Genomic DNA, 13,853 nt, shown 5'->3' on the forward strand with positions numbered 1-13,853 from the left:
AGTCATGGAAAAGGAAGGAAGATGTGTAGGCTGGGGACACGAGAAAGAAGATAGGGGAAGAGAAGGAGGTCACAAGTCCTTTAAAGCTTCCTGATCCAAGAGTGCTTATGCCAAATGCCAACAAAAATCTTGTGTTCCTGGACGGGGCTATGGTGAAGGGTGATAATAAGAAGGAAATCATAGGAGGGAGTGGTGAGTTCAAGGAAGGTGAGAAAGAGAGAACGGAGGAGGACATAGGAGATGTGATGCAGAAGGAGGGAGAGTCGTGCCCCCTAGGGATCCCCGCATCCAGTGAGCTGGGAACAGGAGTGCTGGGGCAGGTACTAGCCCAATGGACAAGAAGAACAATGGTAAGAAGAGCGGGGGAGGAAAACATGCAATATGAAAAACTTTCAAAAGGGTGAAGAGGAAGGAAAAGGGAGAGATGCTCGATAAAGGGGTGCGGAGTGTGGTGGGCACAAAACGAGACCTAATGGCAATGGAGATGGAGATGGACCTGGAGGAGTTAAAGGCGAAGAGACAAAGGAGTCTGGAGATTACCTTGTAGACGACTAATGAACTCCCAACAGAGGCGAGGCTGCAGTCACAACCCTGCAACAACCAATGAAGCTTGTGACTTGGAACTGCCGGGGGTCGGGAAACCCCCCGGTAGTTCGCGGACTCCAGGACATCCACAAGTCCGAGGAGCCAGACATATTGTTTGTGTCCGAAACAAAACTTCCAGTGAAAAAATGGAGAAGTTTAAGTGGATGCTTGGTTTGCCTTGCATGGTAGCGAGGGATAGTGAAGAAAAGAGTGGAGGTGTGGCCGAGTTTCGGAGGAGAGGGGTACAAGTGGAGCTGCGCAATTTATCTAGGTTTCACATCGACCTAGAGATCCGGGAGGAGGACGGTTTCAAGTGGATCTTCACCGGTATGTATGGGGAGCCGCGGGCGGAGAAGAAATATTTGACATGGAAGTTGATGATGATTCTTCATAACCAAGCCTCACTTCCATGGTTGTGCGCGGGAGATTTTAACGAGGTGCTCCTTGCTGAAGAGAAGGAGGGAGGAAGGGAGAAAGACCAAACATGCATGGATAAGCTCAAAGAGGCTCTAGAGTTTTGTGGCCTGGAGGATCTTGGCTTTGAGGGTGACAAGTTTACTTGGCGGAACAACAATCACAAATGGGAAAACTACATCCAGAAGCGGTTGGATAGAGCCGCAACGAATGAGGGATGGAGGAATTGTTTTAAAGATTTCAGGGTCGTGAATGGGGACCAGAGACACTCTGACCACATGCCAACAATTATATATATGGAGGAGGGTGAGAGAAGGAGACCAGGAGAGGGAGGGCAGAAAGGGAAGGGTGGGAGACATGCTTTCAAATTTGAGGCCCGATGGCTGAAGGAGGAGAAGTGTGACAAGTTGGTAAAGGAAGCATGGAGAGAGGCCACATGTGGTGGTGCATGCTGCGTCAAGGATGGGCTGAAGCATGTGGCCGGGAAGCTCCATCATTGGAGCGAAAACAATGTGGGTAGTTTGGAGAAAAGAATAAAGAAAGCAAAGAAAGAGGTGGAGAGGTGGATACGTATGCCAGTGAGAAAGGAGAAGGTAGCCGACGAGGAAGTGGCTAGATATTGAGTGGGGAGATTGGAGGAGCAGGTGAACCTTTTTTGGAAGCAGCGAGCGCACACAAACTGGTTGATGAAGGGAGATAGAAATACCTCCTTTTGTCATGCATGGGTAAAGGAGAGGAGGAGAATAAACATAATTGGAAAGCTAAAGAAGGAGGATGGGAGGTGGGCGGTGAAGGAGGAAGAGAAGAAGGAGGTTATCACTAACTATTTTCCCAGCTTTTCAGGTCGGCGGGCGAAACTAATCACAGTGTTGTGTTGCAAACCATTGAGAGAAGGGTGACTCAGGAGATGAATTCTGAACCGATGGGAAGGCATGAGGTGAAGGCATCTCTTAAGGATATTGGGGACCTGAAGGCTCCATGAGAGGATGGCATGCCCGCCTTATTCTACAAGCACTATTGGGAGGATGTTGGGGAGAATATCACAAGAGAAGTCTTGGCTTTCTTGAATGGGGGCCAATGCCAGCTGACTGGAACAATACCTCCATTACCTTAATCTCGAAGGTGAAGAATCCAGACACCATAAAGAACATGAGACCGATAAGTCTGTGCAATGTGGTCTATAAGATCATTGCAAAGATTTTCTCCAAAAGGCTAAAAGGGATCCTGCCTGAGGTAATGTGTCCGACTCAAAGTGCGTTTGTGCAGGAAGACTGATAACAGATAATGTGTTACTCACATATGAAGTCATCCACTACACGCATAACAAAAGACATGGAAAGGAGAGCTATGCGGCGGTGAAATTAGATATGAGCATGGTTTATGACCGAGTGGAGTGGTACTTTTTAGAGGCGATGATGGTTAAGTTGGGGTTCCATCAAAGATTTGTGGAGTTGATTATGAAGTGTGTAAGGATGGTAAAGTTCAGAATCAAGATAAATGGGGATTTGACGGACGAGGTGCTACCTGAAAGAGGTCTAAGGCAAGGGGATCCCGTGTCCCCTTACTTATTTCTGTTGTGTGACGAGGCTTTCTAAAGTCTATTGACTAAAGCTGAAGAAAACAACCTGATCCAGGGGGTTAAGGTGTGCCCAATGCTCCTAGCATTTCCTATCTGTTCTTCGCAGATGATTTTCTCATCTTGTTGAAGGCGAATAAAGAAAGCGCGGAGCAGATCCAACACATCCTAGGAGTGTACGAAGCAAGCTCCGACCAAACCATAAACAAGGACAAGTTTGCAGTTTTCTTTAGCAACAATGTGAAAGCCAAGGATAAAGATGATGTGATGCGAACCTTAGGTATCTCGAAATAGGCTCTTAATGAGAGATACCTAGGTATGCCAATTCATGTGGGAAAGTCAACATCGAAGACATTTAGGCACATCATTGAGAGAATTCTACAAAGGATTCAGGGATGGCATCAGAAGCTGTTGTCTCGGGCTGGGAAAGAACTACTGATCAAAGTCGTCGCCCAGGCTATCCCCACATTCACTATGTCTTGTTTTGACTTGACCAAAACCGTGTATGAACAAATCAGCACCGCTGTGTGCAAGTACCGGTGGAGTCAACAGGATAAAACAAATAAAGTTAATTGGTTGAGTTGGGAAAAGTTGACAAAACAAAAGGCCGGGGGAGGATTAGGTTTCCGGGATATCCATAGTTTCAACATGATAATGCTTGCCCGGCAAGGATGGCGGATGCTTCAAAACCTGGAGTCCTTGTGTGCACATGTCCTTGGGGCTAAATACTTCCAAGATGGAAATTGTTTGAATGCGACGACCACAAGTAATATGCCCTATACTTGGAGAAGCATCTTAAAAGGTATTGACCTTATGAAAAGGGGGCTGATTTGGAGGGTGGGTGATGGATCCTCGATCAACATGTGGCAAGACCCATGGATACTCAGGGGAAATACCCGTCTGCCGGCTACCCCGAAAGGCATGAACCTGCTATCAAAAGTCAGTGACCTAATCAACCCAGCGACTGGCATGTGGGACGAGGTTCTTGTGAGAGATGTGTTTAATGAAGATGATGCGGCCTGGATACTTGCTATCCCAATCAACGGGGAGCTCGAGGATCTTCGTGCATGGCATTTCGACACTAAGGGAAAAATTCTCGGTCAAGTCTGCGTATTGGGTCCATATGAATAACTGAAACCTTGGGGGACCAAGGGGGGTTGCATCCACGGCTGAAGCCTCAGACATGCTATCCCCATGGAAGAAAACGTGGAAAAGTGAAGTACCAGGCAAGATAAAGCACTTCTTGTAGAGATTGGCCCACAACTTTATAGCCTTTTGTGTAAACTTGACTCGAAGAGGCATGTATGTTTGCCTACGGTGCCTTGTCTACCAAATGAATGGAGAAGATGGGGCCACCTTCTGTTCAAATGCAAACAAGTCAAAGTGGTCTGGAGAGAATGCGGACTAGAGGAGGGAGAGAGAGCTGCTCAAGGACCAGAGAACGGCTTTGGCGATGATGGAAAAAATAACGGCCCTCACGACCGAGAAGCAAGCTCTTATTGCCACTCTTATGTGGAATTGGTGGTGCGAGTGCAATACTCGCAGAGAGGAAGGAAAAGGGAGACAGGGTGAGGAGATAGAGTGTATTATAAAACACCAAACCTCTTAATTCTGCAAGATGCGGGCAGAAATGAAAAGCAAGGCGGTGAGACCTGTGAAGCTTTGGACACCACCAGCGAAGGAATGTATTAAAATAAATGTTCATGGCTCTTTCAAGGCGACAAACTTGAATGGCGGGTGAGGCGTTGTGCTTCGAAATCATGATGGCGAGGTGGTATCTTGTGCTGCAAGTTTTCTTCCAAACATTCGTAGTGCTTTGCACTCCGAGGTGCTTGCTGCTGAAGCTGGGCTCAGACTGGCGTCAGAGTTGGGAGTTCAGAAGGGTGTGTTGGAAACTGATGCACTACTGCTGAAAAAGGCACTTTAAGAGGAGGGTGTCAGTTTCTCCTGTCTGGTTGTTGTTTTTGACCGGCTCAAAACTTTTATTAGTAGTTAGTTCATGGGATATAAGATTGAGCACTGTCCCAGAATATGTAAGCAAGTAGTGCATGCTTTGACTGTGAATGTAACACTTATGTCCGGTGTGCCTCACTCTGTATCTAACAAATGTGCTCCGTCTGTATCTGCTCCGATGGCGAGCGACTATGCCTCGCACACTGTTTAATGCAAAATGCATTGAGTTTTTTTGAAGTGCGTTTCCAACAGTTTCCATATCCGTAAAATAACCATCCTTCAGAGTAACTTCGAGCCAAACTAAAAGCTCTCCGACATTATCCGTAAACACGCAAAACTTTCAACAGATCTCGTGATTATCCTAAGCTTTTCCTTCGTCCAACTACAACAAGATAAAAGTTCCACGTCAGCTAACCGTCACCTGAGTCCACCGCCACCATTGTGCCACCGCCAAAAACCACTTTTAAGGCAGGTTTAGAGCAAGTTTGAGCCAAAAAATTTCTCCAACGTCATCTGTAAACGTGCAGGAAATTTAAAGGATCCTCTAAATGCTTCCAGCTTCCACTCCATCCACAGAAAAATCATCCATTATCAACCGCCCCCACCAGAAACCATTTTTTTAAAGGAGGAAGACCCTGGCCTACCAGACAGTGGCGGAGCTACGTTGGGGCAAAATCCGGCCGTGGTCCACCCAGCGTAATACAATTTTTAATCTATATTGTCTCAAAAAGACAGTTAAGTTTTAGATTATAAAAATTACATTGATAAATTGTTAAAAACTTACAATCTACTCTATACCAGATAAAATCAAATTATGAATTGCCAATAACCCATTATCTTTATAAAGTTGAAGGTAATTACTAATTTCTGTCATGTCACCGTCACTCTTCTCTTTTTCCTTCTTAGCGCCCATAAGACATACAGTCATTATGCAATGTAAAAACCTGGATTGCAGTTTATATAACCTAGCCTCCCAACATGTCCATCTAAATTATTTTTATAAATCGGATTATATAATTTATCTTTATAATCCACATTAGTTTCAAATAGGACCTTAATCGAAAAATTATTAAGGTCAGCTTTTATCTTGCCTGTTTGGCCCGCCCAAAAGGCTTTACCGTAGCTCCGCCACTGCTACCAGAAACCACTTTTAAGGGCAAGTTTTTACGGGAACTAAGAAAATACCTCACCTGGGAACTTCCTCTACATTCTAACACACCGCAAAAACACTTTTATGGAGAGAAAAGTTTTTTACAGCTGTTGAAGATGCTCTAAAGATGCATACAAAACTTTAGTCGAAACAAGGGATCTCGTGCAGCGCACATCTAAACAAGTACAGTACTATATTTGAACTGACAGACATCTTCAGAACGGAATTCGTACATGAATAAACATGGGATTCGTAAAATCATGCCACTTTGACTGTTATGTGATCAAAATAACCTTAAAGTTATGTTAGAAGAAAAACCTGAGAACCTTGTTCGGTGCAGCTCCACGCATCAGCAGCTATTGTTTTTTTGACAGAAACACAGTAAGGGATGTCCCTACAAAATAATTCATGCAACAAACCCAAATTACAAGTACCATGCCTTAAACCTGGATGGATGGAAAGGCATCAGCAGCTATCAATCAAGTGACTCGTGCAATTTCCATTTCCAAGCATTGCAGTTCTCTAAAAAGAATTGCGATAAAATCATTTTGATCAAATAGACCTTCTCCGGATAGAAACATCGAACCGGGTTTACTGCGATCTTCAGACAAGCACATAGACAAATTACATCACAGGAGATATCTTGTAGAAGTAAGCAACGTCAGATTCAACACAGAACAAATAGGCAGCAGTTACACGACACATTCCACAGGATGATGACCTACCGCAACAACACACAGACTTGTCCGAGAGCGAGCGTAAAACGCAACGTAGAATCTTGAAAATAGCTACAAGGTTCCTCTGTCTCCGCTAACAATAATACATAAGGGTCTTGCTCTGAGTTCATAGCACAAATACAATGGCTGAAAGAATCACGACAGCACCATGGCGCAGGTAGATGGCCCTGCACCTGACGCTTGTGCCGATTCGATCAATCGCCTGCAGCAACAACAGCAGAGGAAACACGGTGAGCAAATTCAAAAGATTTTGACCCAATCGGTCAAGGTGGCGGGAGGCCGATGGAGGGGACTCACATCGAGGCATCGGGATGGAGATGGAGAGCTGGGTCGTCGAGAAGGAGGTCCCGTTGGAGCGCTCGTCCTCCATCTCCGACCACGAGTCCCGCCTCCCCGGCCACTCATCGAAGAAGGGCCTCAGCGGCTGGTTCTCCTGCTTAACATTTCCCATGAGCCCTGCCCCGCCACCACCCCCACCACCGAAAGAGCGGCGGTCCTGCTCCTGGGAGTGGGACAGCGAGGCGATGGTTACCTGCCCAAGCTCCTGCGACGGCTCAAAGTGGGAATACGAGAAGCCGCCTTGCAGGTCTCTAGGCTTTGACAACTGGTATGGGGGCAAGCTGGATCCCATTGAGTGCCACGAGCTGTCTGTTGGAGAATCAATGGTGAAGCCCCTGTTGTTGTTTCCTGATGCTCCGGAGAAGAAGCTCAGCTCACCCACATCAGATTTATTAGCTCCAAGGGAGTATCTGCTGCATCATCATGAAATACATCAAAATTTGTAAACTGCTACAAGAAAAAAAAAATGTGAACCAACAAAAATTTAGACACGTCCAGCTCGAGCATCAGGATCTTTGTTCTAACCTAAGACAGCCAAAAAGCCAGCTACATATGTATTTGTGTGGCATGAAATGAGATAAAAAAAAAACAAGTGGTGGTGATAAGATCACAACACAGCTCCAAGTCAGCAGTGTTTTATAAGCTGGACCACCACTTGTTGAATCTAGAGCATCTAGTTGGCAGCACAAGCAAGGTACTGATACCAAGCTGGTATACACCGTGTTTTATCTAATTTGAAAAGGAGAGCCAGTGAAGATGGCAAATGAAAAAAAAAAGATGCATAAGCAGAATTCTCTCAAACTCTAAAACAAGGGAAAATCATTTAAAAAGATTTCTCACACAGCATATACAAAGGCAGAAGAACACTGATTGCCTACAGGAAAAAACTACATTTGAAAGGGTACATGCAGTTGAACTGTGAGATGATATGCAAAATACCACAAAGTAAATTACTTACAAAAAGATGGGACTAGACTTTAGAGGTTATGCACCAAAAAAAATAGTACATGGTACAGGCAACAGACTCCTTCAGATATATAACTAATACTCCCTCCGTCCCAAAATAAGTGTCTCAACTTTGTACTAGTTCTAGTATAAAATTGTACTAAGCTTGAGACACTTATTTTAGGACGGAGGGAGTACATCATAAAAGCATCAGTTAGGGTACAAGAGGCCATGGAAAGCTCCTCTTACAATAATAACACCACAAAAAACAACAATACAGCACGGGCTACAAGTACAAGTATCACACAAATAATAAGATTGCAGCCTCAAGGATAAGCCAAAAAGTGTAACTGAAACCACAGAAAGTCTCAGCTGTGGCAATGCTGATATTGCAGTAGCAGTTTAGAAAGAAATAAGGAAGATAATGGAACTACTTATTAATTATGAGACTTGGCTCTTAACGTACAATAAAAACAAGCATGTCAATCAATATTATGAGCAGCTGTAATGCAATGAAAAATAAGCATCATTGAATCATGAGCCTAAATACTAGAGGAGCATGGCAATCAATATAATGAGAAGGTCTATTGCGCTAAACATGCGATCAACCAAACAATGCTTGCAAGCCTATTTCAAACAAGAGCATCCAGTGACAAGAATGAGAGTCAAAAGGGGGAGCACAAACATACTTGCCGCCATATGACGAGGCGTCGACGTGCATCTGCGATGAGCCAGCCCCAGCCCCGCCGAGGGACAGGCCATGGTTTTTAGTAGCCCCCGCTGGGAGGGAGGGGAGGGGCTCGGCGTCGCGGGCCGCGGAGGTGACGGCGGACAGCTGGGGCTGCTGCGACTGGTGCGCAGGGGAAGCAGACTTGGATTCCACAGGCTTTCTTGAACGGTTGCGGCCACGGTGCATGTGGCGCTCGCAGTACTTGGAGTCGGGGTGCGCCTCCTTGGAGCACCGCCACTTCTTGCCGTCGGTGCGGCGGCACCGCCACGGCTCCGGGTCGAGCTTCTTGCCATAGTAGGCGTAGTAACTCACTGCAACAACAACAGCAACAACACCCCATCAACACATTCAATCCACACAACCATCGCCATTCACCCATCTATCAATATAATCAGCTGATTCCAATCAAGGGGTGGAGTGGATCAGAACCACATTAACATCTCACCAACCATGCAAAGACGCCTTCCCTTGGTGACAGGTGTGGGCAAAGAATCAAATGACCTGCTTGCTTGAACAAATATCTATACCTAAGCGGAGATCCATGCAAGTTGCAACTGAAGGCATGTTTATCCATGAATAAAAGTACCAGAGCTACACCAAATCGATCCCATTAAGCATAAAGAACGGTCATTTCATTTCGCCCGAGAAAGAGAGGCGCTTTTTTTTAATGCCCAGCAGGCAACAGGGAGCATCCAATCCATTTCCGCGAGATTCTCGACGAATAACTAAAGCGAAAGGGAAAGCGGGGGGAAGGGAGGGAGGCGGCTTACTGGAGGGGTGGTGGTGGTGGTAGAAGGGCGACGCGGCGGGGTTGGCGAAGGAGAAGGTGGTGCCGGCGGCGGCGGCGGGGTGGGGGCGGATGGGGAGCAGGAGATCGGGCGGCACGGGCACGCCCGCCATGAGGTACTTGTAAATCAGCGCCTGCTGCTCCAGCTCCGCCCACTGCGCCGGCGTGAACACCGGGCCCGCCCCCCTCTGCATCTGCATCTGCTGGCCGCCGTACCCTCCCAGCCCCATCCCCATCGCCGCCGACGAGCTCAGCATCTCGCGGCGAGCGAGCGAGCAAGCCCCGGCCTCAAAGCAAGATAGATAGATACGCTTCTTCTCTCGGCGCAAGAAGACGCAGCGGTGCACGGGGGGGAGGCGGTCAGGTGGGGGTTGGGGGGTTCTTGGTGGCGGCCATCAATGGAGGGAGGGAGGAGTCGGTGGGAGGGGAAGCAGAGCGGAGCGGAGCAGAGCAGAGGAGGGAGGGATCTATTTGGTGGCTGCGACGGACTCCCTCATCGCCTGCCTGTCTGTCTTTACTTGTACCAGCCACCCCACCCCACCCCAGCCCCAGCCCCAGGGGCAAAACCGCCATTTTTACTCTCTATTTTTTGTTTGCATGTTTCACCTTCTCTCTTATTCTTTATTTCTCTCCCCTGCCTGCCATCTTGCATCATAAAATCCATCCACACTCCTGCTCCTCTGGGTGATATATGTGTGTCACCCATCTCTTTTTTCTATCTCAAGGTTAGGTGACATGTCACCCTTGCTTGTCACTGTGAGGTTATTGTGTGTGTGTGTGTGTCTTTTGGGGTAAGAGCATGTGAGATGCTTCTAATGGTTAATGGTGAGAGCATAGACCCAGCAACCAGGCGGCCCCTAAAACTTGGTTAGGGGCAGGTCCCGTAAATTTTGTATCTGTTCAGTTGGAGCGCTCGCCATGCATAGCATTGAACAAATTAGATATTTCAATAATGTGAACATAATAAAATCGTAATATAAATTCATCGACGAGGTGCAACAAAACTAGGCTGTCGTCATCGTCGTCGAGGATCATCTCTTCTATGTCCGAATCATCGGACAAGGACAAACTCCAATCCATCTACAAAATACACGCAAAACGTCCATGAAATTCAGTTGAACCTACTCTGGGCCAAATCGAGCACGAACCCGCAGGTATTGGACATACCTCGCCCGAAGCCGGCCGAAGCAAAACCACGCCGCCCCTTTCTTCTTCCCCGCTGGCCGAAGCAAAGTCGCGTCACGCCACCCCTTTCTTCTGCCCGTTGACTGAACCAAACCCGTGTGACCCTCTTCTTCCAACATGTGTCGCTCACAGGCGTCGAAACCATCCGGGCCCACAAAGTTGCAAGCCCGCGCCGAGCTCCCGGGTGAATCCATGGCGGTGGTGACCGCGAGCCCCATACACAAATGGGCACCCCACTACCCAAACTAGGTGGAATGGATGCGGCGCGAGGCAACCACGACAGCAACAGGGAGTGGAGGCGTGAACTAAAGCCGGCGTGAGTGGGTTCACGCCAACGAAAGGAGGCCCTGCAAAAATGGGCAAAATCCCCTAGATACTAAGGAATTGGGCTCGCGGATTTGAGAACCCATATTTTGTTTTTCAAGACGACGAATTTGAAGGATCTGTTCAGGATGGGTTTACAAGCTACATCCCACAAACCGACGGTTATAATACCGAATGACTCGGTTTGCGGGATCTCCTAGAGATGCTCTAACATGTGGGGGGAAGACTAGTATAGGATCAGCCCTTTAGGTGAGATCGTAGGATCAACCTAAATATTTCATATTTAGACATTTACAAAAATTCTAAAAAAAGTACAAAATCCATGCGAGGTATGGCTACAACTTAAGAAATTTTTTAGCTCAAAACTCGATCTACAATTAGAGATTCAAAAAAAGACAAATTTGACTATGAATAGTTAAAGCTTTGAGGTGAATAGTATTTGGCACTATTCACATCTGATTTTGTCTTTTTTTGTTCTGTAAGCATAGTTTGAATCAGGAGCTAAAACTTTCTGAGCTTGTACATCGTACATGAATGTGTCTTCAATTAATTTCAGAATTTTTGAACATGTCTTGAATCTTCAAGAAATTAGATCACACAAGGACATATCCTATACAAGTCTTCCCCATAACATCTGTTGTTTTAGGGGACGGGGTGGTACGGCTAGACGGAGACAACTAGGGTTTATTTCATTGCCGCTTGGCGCGCTTTATCGATTGGTTGGTACATCGGACATACATCGATTTTCTTGTGCCACGGCGTGGCAATCGGTTAGTTTCTGGCACATGTGCCATAGGCTCATTTCCGCGTGGAAACTTTGTGCATGTTTTAGAAGACTGATGTGTCATGTGCATAAGGCTTTTATTAGGATATTATTGGTGGCTAAACACGATCGACATCATATACACATATAAAACGCGTGAACCATGATTAAGATATACTCGGATTGATTTTATTATTTATGAACCCGGGCTTGGGCTCCCGCGCGTGTCGCCTTGGGGACGACGCAGGGGGTAAATGGGCGGCTTAGTTTGGGCATCTTCCTATGGATATTCGTATGATTTCAAAAATGCAAAGAACAGAGAACATAGAAGAATAGAATGCCACATGTCATCAATTCTTAAATCATAATCCTATAGGTTAAGCATGGTGTACAAGAACCTTTCCCTCCCAAAAAACACAGGCAACCCCGTGATTCAAACAAGCAACGTATGAGATCCATGATTCACAGGCAGCCTTGACAGCATCAGGATCAATGATCTGTGTGCAATAGGCAAGTACAGCGGCCACATTATTATATATCGCGTAGTACTACTGCACGGGAGCGGATGCTTGTAGCAGCGCACAGGGCCAATCTGCACAAGAGACCCAAAACGCTTTGACTCTACAAAGATACTCGTACCAGATTTTTGCATTTGCTTCGAGCTTGCAGGGCTGCAGGGGCCTAGAAAGATCTCTCAATTCGGCATTCAAACTTAGAAAGTTACCACTGCTTAAACTTTGCATTAGTTAGCACATTTGTTGCCACATACCCCATGGCCATGGGTTCATTAAAAACTTGGATGCTACTCCCTCCATTTCTAAATATAAGTATTTCTAGAGGTTTTAATACGGATTACATATAGATGTGTATAGACATGTTTTAGAGTATAGATTCACTCATTGTGCTTGGTTCATATTAAAACCTTTAAAAAGACTTGTACTCTCTCCGTTCCTAAATATAAGTCTTTAAAGAGGTTTTATTAATGGACTACATACAGATGTATATAGACATACTTTAGAGTGTAGATTCACTCATTTTGCTCCATATGTGAACTTCTAGTGAAATATCTTAAAAGACTTATATTTAGGAATGGAGGGAGTAGTATATTGATTGTCATACACGGTTGACATCACATATAAAGACCCTGTCTGAGATTCACAAAGATTGAATTTGTCTATTGTGAACTGGAAAAAAAAACACATCAGATATTATCAAGGTTGACACCGCGTGATGATGGGACGAGTGACTATGGATGAGCACATGGGAAGTTTCATCACATAGTGCAAGATCTTACTGTCACCGAGAACCATTACGAGCAACATTTTGGTATTATAACCGGGTTAGATGGTTTAACAGGCACGCTTAATCAAAAACACCCTCAACGCTCCAGCGCACACGACGAAGACCCCTTTGATCCGCTTGATTTCAAAAAATAAAATAAAAAACCGCAAAGAACAGAAAACAGATGAGACTATAAAATGTCATACCCCATAACTTGTTAAATCCTACAGGATTTGGGTGCACCGTACCTAGCAACACATATGATGATGATGATGATGCAGGCAAACCAAGAAATCCCACGCCCCTTGAAAGCATGGATAGAGAGAGCCCAACACAATCTGTGTGTACAATACGCAAGTACAGAGCCCACTTATTGTACCACCTACAGTAGTACCACGCAGGAAGGAATACTCTATTTGTGGATGTACAACACACAGGCCAATCTGCACAAGAGACCCAGACCCCTCCCTTGGTGCTTTGACCTCACCTGACCCGCATTTGCTTCGACCCTGCGACCGGCACGACCACACACACACACAAACACACACAGGTCTAGAGGCCTACAAAGATCTCTCATGCAGACTCCAAGTATAAAAAATTGCTGCTGCTATGCTAGTCTGCCCCATCCCCTGGCTGGGCTAGGGAGTTGGGAGGCGAGAAGAGAAGATGAACATGAGAGAGAGCTGGGGAGGGCAAGGGACAGGGGACGCAGAGGCATTCAAGTTTCTGGGTCCTTTGTACGGTTGCTATTACGACTGCTACTACACATATCATGTCACATTTTAATAGTATTTGATGAGTAGTAGTAGTAGTCCTGCTGGTGCAAAGCAAAGCAAACCAAAACCAAAACCATTGCTCCAAAAAAACCTAGCCCTAGCTCCTCACCCTCCTCTATCAGACAACTGCGTTCTATGGGGTGTAGGTGTAGGGCATGCCCCTACCACTACCAGCAGGCACCAGGAGTACTACTACCATGCAGGTGAGGCAGGGGAAATCAAAGAAAATTTTAGCCTAGACTAGATAGGTGCCTAGCAGGAGAAACATGTATGCACGCATACGTACACACCAAAACACACAGCTGATG

General features: G+C 46.1%; 1 protein-coding gene across 2 annotated transcripts; it reads right to left on the bottom strand.

The window, feature by feature from the left end:
• Positions 1 to 6,324: 6,324 nt before the first annotated feature.
• LOC123408772 (growth-regulating factor 5-like) lies at positions 6,325 to 9,705 on the bottom strand. 2 transcript variants are annotated; one of them, XM_045101816.1, is made up of 4 exons: positions 9,200 to 9,705; positions 8,389 to 8,740; positions 6,713 to 7,164; positions 6,325 to 6,617 (listed from the first exon to the last, which is right to left on the bottom strand). In XM_045101816.1, the coding sequence occupies exons 1-4, from the start codon at positions 9,471 to 9,473 to the stop codon at positions 6,610 to 6,612; spliced, it is 1,086 nt and encodes a 361-aa protein (XP_044957751.1). In that variant the 5' UTR covers positions 9,474 to 9,705; the 3' UTR covers positions 6,325 to 6,609. The 2 variants fall into 2 exon arrangements, with proteins under 2 accessions (XP_044957751.1, XP_044957750.1); XM_045101815.1 differs by having other exon boundaries at positions 6,713 to 7,167.
• Positions 9,706 to 13,853: the final 4,148 nt, after the last annotated feature.

The sequence above is a fragment of the Hordeum vulgare genome, chromosome 7H (assembly GCF_904849725.1).
Source record: "Hordeum vulgare subsp. vulgare chromosome 7H, MorexV3_pseudomolecules_assembly, whole genome shotgun sequence".
Taxonomy (NCBI): domain Eukaryota; kingdom Viridiplantae; phylum Streptophyta; class Magnoliopsida; order Poales; family Poaceae; genus Hordeum; species Hordeum vulgare.